Here is a 17,601-nt window from a genome sequence, read left to right as displayed (position 1 = left end):
TATAGTGTTTGCACGTGTCCGGACCCTTAGGCCTTGAGCGTTAGTGTGCGAGTTCGAGTCTTGATTTTGTATTTTTTTAAACGCTTAATTTATTTTTTATTTTAACTGACATATTAAAGATAATAATATCTTAGTCATTTTTAAATCTTTTGAGTCCGCCTCTAAACTTGGACATGTAGTACTTTTTGATACTTAAATTGTGTACTATCCTTTATTTAATTTCCAAGAAGATAGTTTCCAAAAAAAATAATTCAACATTTAATTACAATGTCTTTTTTGTCACATAGTCTATGGAATTTACATAATTTATTCCATTTCATAGTGCCCCTAATTGATGTAACAAAAAGATCTACTTCATTTTGGTTCGTTACAAAATATTCCATGCCACTCACATTATAACAAAAGTATTTGGTGATGATTGTTATGTAAAAAAACAACTTGCTTGTTTAGACATATGTAATTATCATTTTGCAAAATAAAAAAAGGGGTCCACCAATTGCAATGATATATAAAAAGCAAAAGCATACTCTTTTCATCATTTTTCTTTTTCATTCATAGATTAGAACATAAAAATTAATTAAACATACAAAAACCAACTTGGGATTTGCATGCTTAGACCCAACTTCAAAAATAGTACTTCATCACATCCCTTTTTAAGTACTACTAAAAAAAAAAGGGAACAAATCCTACACTAGACCAACAAAATTCAAAAATTCAAAAATGCACACACACCAAGCTTTTTTTTCTTCTTAATAATATGAAGGATAGCAGATTTTTTTTTCTTCTGATTTCCAGCAAACCCTTTTTTTTTCCTTAAGCATTTTCATTTGAAGAAGCAAGAAGTGGCTGGGCCAAAGAGGACTTGATGTGGCTTGTTGGCCTGTTGTTACAATTATCCACTGGGGATTGAATTGCAGCTGCTGCTGCCTTAGCAAATTTGGATTCTTCATTTTTGCCCCAAAGAACAAAGTACAATCCTGTTATGATCAACACCGCTCCGATGATCCTGCAAAATTAAATTAAATTTATATACACTGACAATATAAGTATTATCAATATATTTCAACATGTTATGTTAAGTAGTACGTATTGATTAGATATGCAATTATTTGATAGCGGTGCACTTGGAAATATTAGTGTCAAGAGAATTTGATGGACCTACATAGATTTGTTTGGAAGTTCTTGGGTGATTCTTGAGAAACAAAAAAAAAGGTTGACACATGTATATATATATGTTCATGATCAATGTACCTAACTACAAGTACTGGCATGGGGGTGAAGGAATGTGCATTGTGGGGTCTTTTCACAAATGCATAATTGAGGAAAATGTAACCTTGGTCCAACAAAGAAGATTCAAAAGTAACAAACTCACTCTTCTTCTTTATTTTTATACCTCATCACTGACAGAGACAGAAATTTTTTATAAAAATTTCACAAATATAGCTAGCAATTTTTAATCGTGTTTGTTGCACTATACTAGATTTCAACAACTTATATATAATTAAACTAATTTGTTTTTGCCTTTTTCCAACTATTATTAGAAATTCGCCTATTTCCAGACTATCAACGGATAAAAAAAACACGTAACATATAAAAAAAAATATAACAATTTAAGTTATATAGACTGACAATATAACACAGATGAGACTAGTAATATACCCGCCCAAATAGAACTGCTCGCCTAACGCGAAGGAAGCCATAAGAGCAACAACAAGAGTCTGAACAGGTTGATAAACGGCAACAAAAACTGGACCCCCTCTGTCAATGCACCATATCTGTACAGCGAATGCTATCCCAGATGCCACCACTCCCTGCATAATTATTATAAATTACAATTAATTCGACTTTTCATTTTCTGTAATATAAATAAAATAAATAAATTAAAAGGGGAAAAAATGTACACAATTTTTTTTTTGCTGTCATTTCACTATCTATAACTAACCATATGTCCATCTGGTTATTATTTTGTTGTCGTATTGCATAACTACAAGAGAATAATTGTGTAGGGAAAATACTGCAAAAGATCCATTTGGTTACGTTGACTAATCACCTTATCATGTCACATTATTTTTTCAATTGGAATTTATGATCGGTATTCTGGTCTGCTGTTGCTTTACACACATTAATGTCGCACAAATAGCTTTCAATTAAATTACTACTTTTTTCCAACCAAATAATCATTTCAACTTCAAATTTAGAGCCCGTTTGGATGGGTTAAAAAAAGTAACTTTTATGTATGAAGTGCTTTTAAAATTTTGAAGTGCTGAAAGTTATTTTTATAAATAAGCAGTTGAGTGTTTGGATAAAAGTGCTTGAATGAGAAAAATGATGTGAATTTTAGGGTTAAAAGAATAAAAAGGATAGTTTGGAAATTTAGTTAAAATATAAGAGATATAAAAGTAATTTCCATTGTCAAAGAAAATAACTTTAAGCACTTAGAAAAAAAAGTTAGGAATCCTAACTTTTCATTTTTTACTTGACTTTAAGAACTTCATGGCTTAAAGTTAGCATTAGACAAACACGTCCAAAAGCTAAAAAAGAGATTTAAGTTGGTTTTGACCAATTAAAGGTATCATTTTAATTTATTCTTAAAAGAACAATATCTTCTCACAGTTAATCAATTTAACCCTTAATCAGATGATTTATAAACATACATATATATACGATTTGTTGAAAATATAAATTTCAAAAGTCTTTCTTTTTTAAATTTTGTGATAAGTAAAAAAAGATAATCAAATAAATGGGACGGAGCTAGGAAGTATATTTTATATGAAAGTCTTTTCCCTTTTTTGTTTCTTCAAAAAAGATTAGTCACTTTTAGACCATTTAAATCTAGTCAATCTTAAATTTTTCTACTTATAGTAGATATTTTATATATATATTTTATAAGAAAAAACAATATTCTGACATGAAAAGAATGAAAAATACTCACAGCATAGAAGACGCTGAATAGTTCAGCTCCAGAGTGAACTAGCCAAGCTTGAGGGTCCCTCTCACAGAAAGCCGCGATAATGAGGAACTGTATGACTCCAAAGAAACACTGCCACGATGTGACGGAGAGCCTAGCAGGGTACTTCTTGAGTACCGGGGCTTGCAACACGAGCCACCCGGCCCATGACAAACAATGCCCGATCAAGTAAATGCAACCCAATGTCCAATTTTTACCATTAGCATCTCCTAAAGCCAGTAACATGGGTGAAGTCCTTTGTAATGGTGGATTTGGGCTGTAAATTGTTGGGCCTTTGTATAATGTAATTACTGATGCTCCAGCTACACATAATAATGTTCCACACACTTTTGATATACCATCTTTTCTGTTTAGTCTCACTACTTCAATCCTGATATTATTTGATTTAAAGAATCAATAATATATACTGACAGTATAAATAGTTTTGTTAATTTCAAGATATAATATATGTTGTAGTACGTAGTAGGTAGCATCCTTCAATTTATCGAGGAGATGACTTGATAGTGTAATTATATTTTTTACACTGATAGTGTGTATATATAGAGAGAGAACTTGCCTGAGTAGTGCTGCCATGATAAATGTAATGGCAGGGACAGAATTTTGTATGGCAGAAGCAAAAGTAGGGGAAGTGTTGTCCAACCCCAACAAGTAGAATCCTTGGTTAGCAGTAATTCTACAAAAAACAAAAGGAAAATAAAATGTTAATTTTTTTTCGTATTTAATTAGAGTTTTATTTTTTCATATATTGTAATTTATTTATGTTTTTTTAATGAGATCATGGTAGTATATCCTACCCAACAACTGCTAGGAAAAAGAACTGAAGGATAAAATTCCAAGTAAGTTGTGGCCTGTCTTTCCTGATCAAGAAAAAAAAAACAAGTTGTTAATTCTCAAGCCATGAGCTTAATAATTAATTAAATCAGAAATTCTAAGTGTGACACGTACTTTTCAAGAAAGTAGGCAAATGGAAGAAGTAGAAGCAAAGCAAGAATGTTTCTATAAACTGGGAAAACAATCTTGCTAATCCCCATATTAAGGGCAGCTCTAGAGACAACATGGAAACCAGCATAACCAAATTGCAAGGCCAACATGGCCAAGTGAAGTTGCATTTTTTCAGGCATAGCAAAACCCATTATTCTCTTAGTAGTGGCTGAACCACTAGTATCTGCCATTGGAGGAAAAAAAAACTAAAAAAAGGAATGTAGTAATTTTAGGGATGATTAGTTAAAGAGAGAAATGGGATGGAAAATTGAGTTGTGATCGATGTTTAAGTTCTTAGAGTTAGGGAGGTATAAATATAACTAAAAAGAAGAGTGATTTTATTTTTATTTTTTTGAAATGACCCCACACTATGGGGTCTTTAAAATATGTTATGTCAACAGTTTTTAACCTTCTTATGTTTTGGGTTGTCTCCCACATTCTCCCTACCCTCTCTCAAAATCTAAAAGAAAGGTAATAAAGAAAAGAAAAGAAAAGTTTTTTTTTAATCACTATGATATTTGAGGCCATTTGCACTAGCATATTTACTAAGTTGAGGCGATGATGGAGTTGATTGGAAAAGAAAAGGGGGAGCTATTGTGAAGCCTAGAAAGGCGGAAGTGGAAAATTTCTGAGACGGTGGTCACTTAATTAATAATTTTTATTTCAAAAAAAAGTTATTTTTATGAGAAAAGTTGAAATTAAGAAAAAAAGTAATTTTCTAAAATAATAATAATATTAGTAATTAAGTAACCATTTGAAAAATCAATTTGATAATGATGGGTTACGAATTCATTGCATTTTATAATTATGACTTCAGAACATAATATCTATTAAAATTTTTGTGACTTCACACATACTTGTCATTAAATAATATTGGATTCAATTGGATCTATTAAGTCTACGTAACATTTATATTGATATCAAGTAACTCTACTACTAAAACTTTATCATATAAAAAAAATAGTCTAACGGGTTTTTGTCTTTGTTAGAACTTAAACTCTAATCATCTCTACTCTTTACATATTTAATTTATTGATGGGGAAAAGGAATAAAAAGAAAAAGAATAATTGTTTAGTTTAAATAAAAGTAAAAAGCCCAAGCCTTCTATGGGGATGACAAGACAACCCAATCCATGAGACTCCCACTAGTGAAAGGAAATGAGAAAAAAGGAGATCACAAATAGAGTGTTGTGTCAAAGAGGTTCTGTTTTGGAAGCATGCCATTAATGATGATGATAATTGATGCGTTGGGGGTGGGGTCATGAGGCAGAGTCGGTGTGTTGATTACTTGTTCGATCGTCAAACTCAGTAATTTTAGTTTAAACTCAAAATTTGAAGTAAAAAATTTATTTAATAAGTACAAATTATTAATTTAAAATTCAGTAACATGAAAAAATTAGAATTTCGAACTCATAATTTTAAAATTTTGACTCCGCTTCTGACTGAGTGAGGTGGGGGAGTGTGTAGGGGAGGTGGTGAGCAGCCATCAATGGATAGAGCGCACGAGGGGTGGTGGGTACACACACCCCATGCATGCTTTAGCTCATAAAACCCCACCATAAACCCCTCCACACAACAAATCCTGCTAAGCTCTACGTTGGGTTTCATTTGTTGCCTATTGTTTGTCTGCTGTGTGCTCTAGCCTCACGCGGCGTGATCGAGAGGCGTTAAATGAGCTGATTGGATCAAATATGAACGAGTTAAAACCAATCGAATATGCATAAATAGATATACATATATGTACTAACCTCATGTCGTGATTAGAGCTGATAAACATTGTGGTTGGTTCAAATATATGAACGAGTTAAAAAGACATAAATCAATAAACGGATCATGATTTAACTCTCTTACAATCAGCTCAAACATACCCAACTTCTCGTTTGTTAGCTTACTTTTTGGAAAGAAATTAATTAAATTATTAATTTAAATTCTTTTAAATTTACATAATTTTCAATCTCAAAATTTAATTTTATATATTTTTATTCTGATTGCATTTTGATTCGCCAGTTCAAGAGTTAATGTACATATCATAACTTAAACCGTTTAAATTTTGATGAGATTACGTCAAATGACTACTAAAGGCTAAGCTAATTTTTCCACTTCTCTAATCAAGATTTCAAATCATAAAAACAACCTATTGCATAAATATAAAGTATAAGATATCATACAATTAACTTAGTGTTATCTAACCTTTCACTCAATCTGAAGTTAATTGGGAGGTTAATGCATAGAGCTTCCTTTTTAGTCCAATGATTCAATTTTAATGTTTTAAAATGTCTAGCCTAGTCTACTCTATAATTTTTATTGTATTAAAAAAACAAATACAGACTATACTAGTTCTGTTTCTCATTAGTTCAAGAATTTCATGAAAATCAAGTCACAAATAATTCTAATCTTTATATATACATTATACACCCTGTCCGTACAAAGAACCACCACCACACAAACTTGTAAACCATAAATTATTCAATATATATCTTAATCACTTTCATGTGACTGCTCGTGAGTCCAATCGTGTGACCAAACATTTGACCAAATCAAATTTTATAACAATTTTTTTTATGTATATAATAATTATAAATAGAAAAACTTAACTAACCATACTCGTGAAACTTTATTAAAAATCATCGTTTGGTAAGCTCACGAAAATTAAAACCGAATAATTGGCTACTGAATCTACAAAAAAACATTACTCCTGCAGGAACGATTTAATTACTGATATTTCAAGATTCAATTGGTCATGAAGATTGTAATCTACTGTTTTTCGCAAATCCGAGCCTACGAAATCGAAACCTGTTAGTGTGTGAACATTTTAACATTTTATTAAATTGCAATTTTAGCAATTGTCCATTGATGACATTTAATGTCATCTTTATTATTCTTTCTTTAGTGCATAAAAATGTCTTTCATTATCATCTTTATTTAGTGCAAGACTAAATCATTCCATTATGTATTTTTAATCTAATTATCACTAATAAGTGGTGCACTAAATCATATTATTATGTATTTTTAATCTAATTATCACTAATAAGTGGTGCACTAAATCATAATGGTGCACTAAATCATAATGGTGCACTAAATCATAATAGTACACTAAATGATGATAATGATGGCATTCTATTATTTTTTCATCTTTGAATGATTTTCTCTCCTATAAATAGAGAGGTCTTCTTTGTTTTGAAAGGGTAGAAAAGGATAAGAAAAAATTGAGAGAGTTAAGTTTATATAAAAAAGAGAGTTCTTATTAGTTGAAGGGAGGTATTCTTTGTGAAGAGCTTTAAACTCAACTCTTGTCCAGAGTTTGTTGAGTTACATTTTTGTGATAAGGCTGTTGTATCCTGGAGGGGACAAGTCAAGAGGACTACTGCTGGACCAGTGAAAAGATTTACTGCAGTGGGCTTGAATCTCCTTAAAGAGAGCGAGATATCCGCGCCTCAGCCAAGAAGTGAAGTTAATTTCTTCATTTTATTTTTCAATTGTAATTTGTAATCTTATAATTTCACCAACAATTTTAAGGAGATTCAATATGGCTACAATTGAAAAATCCGCGGATATCAAGATGGGAGATCTAAACAAACCATTTCGGTTTAATGGTAATCATTTCAAGAGATGGAAGGGTAAAGTATTTTTCTACTTAAGTCTTCTCAATGTTTCATATGTGTTAACTCAAAAAAATCCTAATAAAGTTGACATCCTCTCCATGGATAATGATGAACTTATTTCTCATCAAGAGAAAGTGGAAAAGTACAATAATGATTCCTACAAGTGTCGGTATTATATTCTGAATTGTCTATCTGATAATTTTTATGATTATTATGATAGAACTTACTCTAGTGCAAAGAAAATATGGAAAGCATTGCAGAGTAAATATGATACCGAAGAAGCTGGAGCGAAAAAATATGCTGCTAGTCGATTTTTTCGTTTCCAAATGGTGGATGATAAATCAGTGATAGACCAAGCTCAAGATTTTATAATGATCGTTGGAGAGCTCAGGTCCGAGGAAGTCAAAATTGGAGACAACCTTATTGTTTGTGGCATAATAGACAAACTTTCACCTTCATGGAAGGAGTTTCAAAAAACTATGCGCCACAAACAAAAGGAAACCTCTCTTGAGACTTTGATCATGAAAATCCGCATGGAAGAGGAGGCAAGGGGCCAAGATGCACTTTTACAAAATGAAGAGAGCAACATCACAACGAAGGTAAATTTAGTTACTTCAAAATATATTACTCCTGAATCAACAAAAATACCTCTTTGAAGCCTAAGAAGAAAAAGTTCAGGAAAAATAATGGTAGACTTCCCAAGAAAAATAATGGTGAAAATAGCCAAGCACAAAATCAACAAGTTTATGATAAAGGACCGTGTTTTGTCTGTGGCAAGAGTGGGCATATTGCTCGATTTTGCAGATACCGGAAACGTGGTCCTATACCTCAGGCAAACATTACCGAAGAACCTTTTGTGGCAATGATTACAGACATAAACATGGTTGAGAATGTTGATGGATGGTGGGCTGATTCTGGTGCAAACCGTCATGTCTGTTATGACAAAGATTGGTTTAAAAAATATACTCCTTTTGGAGAGCCCAAAACCATCATGCTCGGTGATTCTCATACTACTCAAGTGCTTGGAACGGGAAATGTCGAATTGTGTTTTACCTCTGGAAGGATATTAACTTTGAAAGATGTACTTTATTCTCCTTCCATGAGAAAAAACTTGATGTCTAGTTTTCTTCTTAATAAAGCAGGCTTTAAACAAATTATTGAATCTGATCAATATGTAATTGTGAAAAAAGGTATTTTTGTGGGAAAGGGGTATGCTTGTGATGGGATGTTTAAACTGAATGTTGAAATGAATAAAATTTCTACTTCTGTTTACATGCTTTCTTCTACTAATTTTTGGCATGCTCGTTTGTGTCATATTAATGATCGTTATGTTGGAATCATGAGTAATTTAGAATTAATCCCAGTGATTAAAAAGAATTTTGAAAAGTGTGAAGCTTGTAGTAAAGCAAAAATCACTAAAAGGCCTCATTTTAAAGTTGAAAGAAAAACTGATTTATTAGAATTAGTTCACACTGATATTTGTGAACTTGGAGGAATTTTAACTCGTGGAGGAAATAGATATTTTATCACTTTCATTGATGATTTTTCTAAGTTTACGTATGTTTACTTAATGAAAAATAAAAGTGATGCTTTTGAAAATTTTAAATTTTTTCTCCATGAGGTTGAAAATCAGTGTAATGACCCATTAGGTCATTTTGAGAATGAGTCCTCCTCCTTTCATACGAGACCCTTCCCGCAAAATTTTAATGGGTTATTTGAACTATTCGGTAATTTTGGTTAATTAGTTGAGGGATAATTTTAGAGAATTAATTTAATTAATGGGCTAAAGTGTTAATTTATTTAATACCATATACCACTTTTCTTATATTTATTAAAATAGGTTAGTAGGGTTTGTAAATTTTAATACATAATTAGTTTGAAAAAGGAAAAAAAAAAGAAAAGAGAAAAATAAATAAATTATATACATATAATCTGATGGCTTAATGCCATCAGATATAACAATCAAGAAAGAACAGCGACGAGCGACGAACACCGGAGAAAAAAAAATAATACGGAGGAAGAAAGAAAAGAAAGGGAAAAAGAAAAATAAAGGAGAAGAGAAAAATAGGAATTTTCATTCGAAAGCGTCAAGGTAATTATTCTCATCCTTTCCATTAAATTTTCATGTGATTATGAACATATTTTTAGGGTATATTGGTGGAGAAATAATGTTGAAATAAGAAAATATGATCCTAGGGTTCTTCACATAAAATTTTGATTTGGGGGTCGAATAACGATCCGTTTTAGCTGAAATTTGACATGTGAGTTTATTTTATCATGAGTGAACATAATCAAAAAGAAAATTTCATAGTTGACTTCAATGACATAGAATGAGTTAGTTTCCGAATTTTGATATATTGAGATAGATAATTAAATATTAGGTATATTATATTTTATGAATTCCATTAAATTTATTATATTGGGCAAATTAGAACCTAACCCTAGGCTTGAAATTCAAAAAATATGGGAGTTGACATCTTAAGTGGCATCAAGATTAGGAACGTGATTATAGATTTGTGTGAGTTTTTGGGTCTAGGCTAGACATATGATAATAAGGGTGTTGTTAGTTTCGAAAATCTTATTGTGATTATTCATTTGACTAGATTACGTTGATTTGGAGGCCCAACGAAAAGGGAAGGCTCAAGTCCCAGAGTGACTGCTTGATTAATTAAGGCAAGTGAATTTCTAAACCTCAGATTAAGCTTATAGATGCTTGTATTTCTGTGTTATGTGTATTAGGAAGTAATGAGAATTAGACTGGATTATTGACTATATGATTGACCTTAAAAAAATGGAGATGAGGGATAAAAAAATTGTGATCTAATGACATGTATTGGTGGAATTGATATGTTATGATTGTGGATTTATTTTAGACATGTGAAATGACTATGTTGATGTGAGATAGGAAAAATTTATTGTTGTTGTCATGTTTTTATCGTGAATTATATGAACATGAATTGATTGCATTGGTTCTGACATATTGTGTTGAGATTGAAAATGATATGAAACAAAAGGGGTCGGGCCACACGCTCCGTGGCAGGTATTATGAAACAAAGGGGTCGGGCCACACGCTCCGTGGCAGGTATTATGAAATAAAGGGGTCGGGCCACACGCTCCGTGGCAAGATATATGTATTGAGGGGACGGGCCACACGCTCCGTGGCAGGTTACATGGACAGAAATGTCCCCCATGGGTTCCGGACTGTGATTCAGCGGATGTGTACCGATAGGACAGACATGCATCATTTCATTGCACTACATTGCACCTTTCTGATATTTGTGACTTTGTGTTTACCCCCATATTGCTCTGTATGCTGAACTTGACTTGGTATGATTCATTGACGAGACTATTGATGAGTATTTGTGGACTGTATTACTGTTGTTATTGTACAAGTGTAGAGTTGAACTGATTTTATGCAGGTTGTAGTTAAGGAGGTTCGGTTGAGAGGAAAGGAGTACTTGTATCTATTAAGCTTTGCTTAGTTTTAGCTATCCACTTGCTGAGTACCGTGTTGTTTGGTACTCACCCCTTGCTTCCACACTTGTGTAGGTTGTGAGCCCGGACCTGCTTGATCTTATACTGTTTTCCACTACAACCGAGGTTATCAATTTCGAGTGTTGAGGTAGCTGTTACATCCATCTAGCGGACACCTCTTACTCTTTTATTATGTTTTAGTCCTACTCTAGAGACAAAGACATTGTGACTGTATTTTCTTTCGTACTTCGGTAATATATTAGTGGCTTATATACGTGACAACCAGTCTTGGGGGATTTTGGAGATTATTTATTTGTTTTTGACTAAGTTAAACCTTGTTTTATCTCAATTACTTCTGCATTTACTTTCCGTTGAGTTTTAGGCTGACTTGTCTCGGTGGGTTGAGATGAGTACCATCACACTCATATTTGGGTCGTGACAAAATGGTATCAGAGCCCAGGTTCATAGGTCTCACGTGTATACAAGCCGACTCTAAATAGAGTCTTGAGGATCGGTACGGAGACGTCTGTACTTATCTTCAAGAGGCTATGAAGACTTTTAGGAAATATCTTCACCTTTAGATTCTTTATCGTGCGTCCTTGATCCGATCTATTTTCTATTGCCTCACTCCGTTCTCTCACATATACTGGTGACTCTTGCCTAATTCTATATGCGTGTAGTTGAAATATCATCACGTGGTCTAGATTTAATTTGGAGGTGGAAGTAATAAACTTATGAAAAGGGTGTATGGTGAGACTTATAATGCACGATGATTTTAAAAGAGTGAGTAAGGTTATAGTTCAATAATGTACTTTGAGGATATGGTGTAGGAAGAGAAACAATGGTTTGGAGGATTATATGAACGTCTTATATTTCTGGATAGTGGTTAAGCATCGAGAATGATGCTTGTTTGGCCTATCCGATGTTTGAAGTGGTTCTACAATTGAGAATGGTATAATTAGGGGAATGACTATGTTGTGAGCACTGTGCCCTCGGAGACTACAGACTGTGAAGTTTGTCGTGAAAGAATGAGTTATATAGTGTGCGATGAGGATGATTTTGTGCTAATCGAGATCAGAATTTCTACGGTGGTTTGATAGGGTGGATGTATATCAGCAAGCATTATTATAAGTCTACTACTGCGGTACTTGTAATTATTTGGTAAGGGTTACGGGTTATGTTGCTTCTGCTATTGACCTTACCTACTGAAGGGTGATATCGATTTTGACTGGAGACTGAAATGCGTTGGTAATGTATGATAGTTACCTAATGGATAGAAAGGTGTAGACTATCTAGGTATGAACTTTACGATGGGTATGATGTATTCTAGTGGTGAATCTATCAAGCTTTCACGGTGTGGTACTATTGGTATACAAAAACAAATACATCGATTATCAAGTGTGATTACTAACTACTTAAGGAGTTATCAGTTGTATCGTCTTCTCATATGATGAGATTTGATGTTGCATTCACATTTGAAAAACAACCCAACTAGTTTGTTACTAGGGACGCTTGGGGTAAGCATTGTTTATAAGAAAGATCTTAGTGGTGGATTTTGGGTATGATTAATACGTTTAGGTTGTGAAGTATATCCCTAGAATTCTAACTAAGGACTTGTAACTTAACCGTAAACTCCAAGGGAGTGGATCGATATCAGAATGATAAGCTTATGGATAAAGAAAGTAGCAGTGAGTATACTTGTGTGAATGCAATTAAGAATTTTAGTAAGAGTGCGCATAAAATTGGGTTATTCCATTGGATTTGGTTGGTATAACTAGGTTTAAGGTATTTTTTTCGATTGAGAAGGTTGACTTCGAGATGATGGTAATAGTTATTGAGCATACCGTTAATAAGAATTTGTGATGGATTATGATCATGACACAACCATACGTTAAGAATTTTTGGTTAAATAGATTCGATATGATAATAATGACTTGCAAGTATCTAAATTACGATTTTCTACTATTTGGTGAGTGATGTGGTTGTATGAAAAGTCATAGAATTTGTTGAGACACCGCTCGAATAGAATTGAAAGAATCTAGATTCATAAATAAAAATAATTAGTGAAATATAGTTTAGCCTTCGAAATAAGGCGAGAACAAATATATTTACTCTGGTTGTAAGGGCTGAATGTATCTTCAGAGAGAGTGGAAAATTAAATTTAGTGACACGTGGTTCTATTTATTTTGCTCTGTTTATGGTGGCAATGTTATGTGTTATTCATATGGGTTAACGATTATTGGATAAGATTTGAGAAATAACTCTATAGGCATTTGACTCAAGTGTGGTAATAAGTTTTTTTTTTGTGGTTTTGAGTTTGTTAACTGGTATAATTAAATTTTAACGAAGGATACGATAAGATCAATAGAGAGGAGATCAATGATAGCTAAGATACGTGAATTCATAAAGGTCTTCAATGTATGAGCTAATGTTGATAGATAATGGAATTGGGTTACTTGGTTAGAATTCAAATTCAATTTGTTCATTGTAAGTCTACATTATGGCAGTAGATTTCATCAAGGTATAGATTAATAAGCTGAGAAATGATCGATCACATCAGATATTGAGCAATTGAAAATACTTGTGTAGGGTTTGGGTCTTACAAGTTGTTACTTTTGATTGTTAAGGGGCCTAAGGAAGTGCTCCACTTAAATTTTTAAGTTAGAACATGAGGTAAAATGTCATGAGTTATTGGTCAAAGAATAAGGTTGGTAAACGAGTCAGCAAAAGGAACAAGAGTCTGGTGTATTGAATAGTTCAAGGTATTTGAAATTTGCGTCATGGGAAGCATCTAAGAAATGAGAAGAAATAAGACATCACGTGTAGATCCTTAGTTCAAAGTTGAAGATTTCATGAATTTTTGCCCTTGTTTTCAGATATGACTATACAATGTCGATTGGTTCGACACAGACTTATGAGGGATGTAACAACGACTTTTCTTAAGGTTTGGTTTTGATTTGAATGACAAATAGTGAGGTGTCGAAGATTATGTGTTTTATGTAAGGTTAGACTCTCAAATTATGGTAGGTGACTTATGGATGCACTACGAGATGAGATATAGTTCTTCGTGGTTATTAATGATATCGAATTGGATTGATACTACTCTGTTGATGGGTTATACGAACTATTGTGATGCGTTACATAGGCACTAGAGGGTAAATAGAGGCTATGTGCTCATAGTATGTAGAATTATTCAGGTGACCAAGAATTTATCTAAGTTTTGGTATGGGGAACAAACTGGTTGATTGTGGGTAGCAAAAAAAAATATCAAAGTGATGGAGTCAGATGAATGAAAATGTTTGATATAAGTACTATGGGAGAAGTATCTTGTGTTATTCGATCTTGATTTCGTACATTCTTATATAACTACCTATTTTGTTTCGGACATGATTTGAGGTATGATTCGCTCCCTATGCCCACAAGTGTTTCTACTTCGGTGGATGGATCTCTAGTGGTTGATCGGTGTACCGATTCTGCGAATTCTTTTGATAGGGTAGGATGCTTTTGCAAACTTGGCTATTTCAATTGTGATATATTTGATGTTGTTAGGGATTGTTGAAGTATAATAGTGATTTTACATGCATAATTCTTTTTATAAGAATTTGTAGAAGAGCTACCATGAATACTTATAGTTGTCCGACAGTCTTAAGGTTCAACTCTCGTCGGGGTCTCGTTCTGGCTATGTATGGTAGAATGTGGGGGGCCAATGGGTCTAGTGTTACAGATCTTAAGGGTTGTTTACAATCACAACTACTGATATACCATTTTCAATAGTGTTATTAGAAGTTTTGTATGCTTGGATGTATCGCTCGCTAGGAGGGTATTCAATTATTTCATTCTTTGGGTTAGATAAATCATATTCTCCAGTAATAAGTACCTAATGCCTAAAGATCAGATTTATATAGCTTAAGCTTGTGGGAAGCTTTGGTAGTGAGAATGGAATCTTAACAAGATCTGTGATAGTCTGTGCATTATGAGTGTGGTGATTGATTCAGGTTCACTTCTGGTTATAGCCGGTATTAGTCTAGAATTTTCTCGTGGTTATGTGATGAAAGATTGTCATGATGGTTATGATGGGGTTTAGAGGATTTCGATTAAGGTTTTATTCATGGGTTAATATGTGACGTCTAAATTATCCCTAATTTATAGATTTGCCAATGTTTGATTCGAAAGTTCAGTTCGTAGAAGTTGATCTTGATGGAATAGTCTTGATGAGGAGCTCACTTGAAGGAATGAAAACTGACTTTTGAAGATTATAACTCAGGCTTTTGGTACCGTTGGTTATTCTCCTTTCTCCTTCTTTATGTTCGAGGACGAACATAATTTTTAGTGGTGGATAATGTAATGACCCATTAGGTCATTTTGAGAATGAGTCCTCCTCCTTTCATACGAGACCCTTCCCGCAAAATTTTAATGGGTTATTTGAACTATTCGATAATTTTGGTTAATTAGTTGAAGGATAATTTTAGAGAATTAATTTAATTAATGGGCTAAAGTGTTAATTTATTTAATACCATATACCACTTTTCTTATATTCATTAAAATAGGTTAGTAGGGTTTGTAAATTTTAATACATAATTAGTTTGAAAAAGGAAAAAAAAAGAAAAGAGAAAAATAAATAAATTATATACATATAATCTGATGGCTTAATGCCATCAGATATAACAATCAAGAAAGAACAGCGACGAGCGACGAACACCGGAGAAAAAAAAATAATACGGAGGAAGAAAGAAAAGAAAGGGAAAAAGAAAAATAAAGGAGAAGAGAAAAATAGGAATTTTCATTCGAAAGCGTCAAGGTAATTATTCTCATCCTTTCCATTAAATTTTCATGTGATTATGAACATATTTTTAGGGTATATTGGTGGAGAAATAATGTTGAAATAAGAAAATATGATCCTAGGGTTCTTCACATAAAATTTTGATTTGGGGGTCGAATAACGATCCGTTTTAGCTGAAATTTGACATGTGAGTTTATTTTATCATGAGTGAACATAATCAAAAAGAAAATTTCATAGTTGACTTCAATGACATAGAATGAGTTAGTTTCCGAATTTTGATATATTGAGATAGATAATTAAATATTAGGTATATTATATTTTATGAATTCCATTAAATTTATTATATTGGGCAAATTAGAACCTAACCCTAGGCTTGAAATTCAAAAAATATGGGAGTTGACATCTTAAGTGGCATCAAGATTAGGAACGTGATTATAGATTTGTGTGAGTTTTTGGGTCTAGGCTAGACATATGATAATAAGGGTGTTGTTAGTTTCGAAAATCTTATTGTGATTATTCATTTGACTAGATTACGTTGATTTGGAGGCCCAACGAAAAGGGAAGGCTCAAGTCCCAGAGTGACTGCTTGATTAATTAAGGCAAGTGAATTTCTAAACCTCAGATTAAGCTTATAGATGCTTGTATTTCTGTGTTATGTGTATTAGGAAGTAATGAGAATTAGACTGGATTATTGACTATATGATTGACCTTAAAAAAATGGAGATGAGGGATAAAAAAATGGTGATCTAATGACATGTATTGGTGGAATTGATATGTTATGATTGTGGATTTATTTTAGACATGTGAAATGACTATGTTGATGTGAGATAGGAAAAATTTATTGTTGTTGTCATGTTTTTATCGTGAATTATATGAACATGAATTGATTGCATTGGTTCTGACATATTGTGTTGAGATTGAAAATGATATGAAACAAAAGGGGTCGGGCCACACGCTCCGTGGCAGGTATTATGAAACAAAGGGGTCGGGCCACACGCTCCGTGGCAGGTATTATGAAATAAAGGGGTCGGGCCACACGCTCCGTGGCAAGATATATGTATTGAGGGGACGGGCCACACGCTCCGTGGCAGGTTACATGGACAGAAATGTCCCCCATGGGTTCCGAACTGTGATTCAGCGGATGTGTACCGATAGGACAGACATGCATCATTTCATTGCACTGCATTGCACCTTTCTGATATTTGTGACTTTGTGTTTACCCCCATATTGCTCTGTATGCTGAACTTGACTTGGTATGATTCATTGACGAGACTATTGATGAGTATTTGTGGACTGTATTACTGTTGTTATTGTACAAGTGTAGAGTTGAACTGATTTTATGCAGGTTGTAGTTAAGGAGGTTCGGTTGAGAGGAAAGGAGTACTTGTATCTATTAAGCTTTGCTTAGTTTTAGCTATCCACTTGCTGAGTACCGTGTTGTTTGGTACTCACCCCTTGCTTCCACACTTGTGTAGGTTGTGAGCCCGGACCTGCTTGATCTTATACTGTTTTCCACTACAACCGAGGTTATCAATTTCGAGTGTTGAGGTAGCTGTTACATCCATCTAGCGGACACCTCTTACTCTTTTATTATGTTTTAGTCCTACTCTAGAGACAAAGACATTGTGACTGTATTTTCTTTCGTACTTCGGTAATATATTAGTGGCTTATATACGTGACAACCAGTCTTGGGGGATTTTGGAGATTATTTATTTGTTTTTGACTAAGTTAAACCTTGTTTTATCTCAATTACTTCTGCATTTACTTTCCGTTGAGTTTTAGGCTGACTTGTCTCGG

General features: G+C 33.3%; 1 protein-coding gene across 1 annotated transcript; it reads right to left on the bottom strand.

Annotated features, from left to right (window-relative positions):
• Positions 1–507: 507 nt before the first annotated feature.
• On the bottom strand, positions 508–4,227 carry LOC129904261 (protein WALLS ARE THIN 1-like). The gene is made up of 6 exons (XM_055979802.1): positions 3,914–4,227; positions 3,763–3,825; positions 3,525–3,641; positions 2,933–3,338; positions 1,660–1,811; positions 508–1,006 (listed from the first exon to the last, which is right to left on the bottom strand). The coding sequence occupies exons 1-6, from the start codon at positions 4,138–4,140 to the stop codon at positions 814–816; spliced, it is 1,158 nt and encodes a 385-aa protein (XP_055835777.1). The 5' UTR covers positions 4,141–4,227; the 3' UTR covers positions 508–813.
• Between the last annotated feature and the right edge of the window lie 13,374 nt (positions 4,228–17,601).

Source organism: Solanum dulcamara, chromosome 9 (assembly GCF_947179165.1).
Source record: "Solanum dulcamara chromosome 9, daSolDulc1.2, whole genome shotgun sequence".
Lineage (NCBI taxonomy): Eukaryota > Viridiplantae > Streptophyta > Magnoliopsida > Solanales > Solanaceae > Solanum > Solanum dulcamara.
Note: the sequence above shows the minus strand (reverse complement) of the source record. Positions and strands in the feature narration are given on the sequence as shown.

What these genes read in the sequence shown, in the direction of transcription:
- LOC129904261 (XM_055979802.1), bottom strand. Translation starts at nt 4,140, where the DNA reads ATGGCAGATACTAGTGGTTCAGCCACTACTAAGAGAATAATGGGTTTT. An exon ending in TTTGCCTACTTTCTTGAAAA is followed by an intron (nt 3,826 to 3,913) that starts GTACGTGTCACA and finishes TTTCTTGATCAG; the next exon opens with GAAAGACAGGCCACAACTTA. An exon ending in TTTTTCCTAGCAGTTGTTGG is followed by an intron (nt 3,642 to 3,762) that starts GTAGGATATACT and finishes TGTTTTTTGTAG; the next exon opens with AATTACTGCTAACCAAGGAT.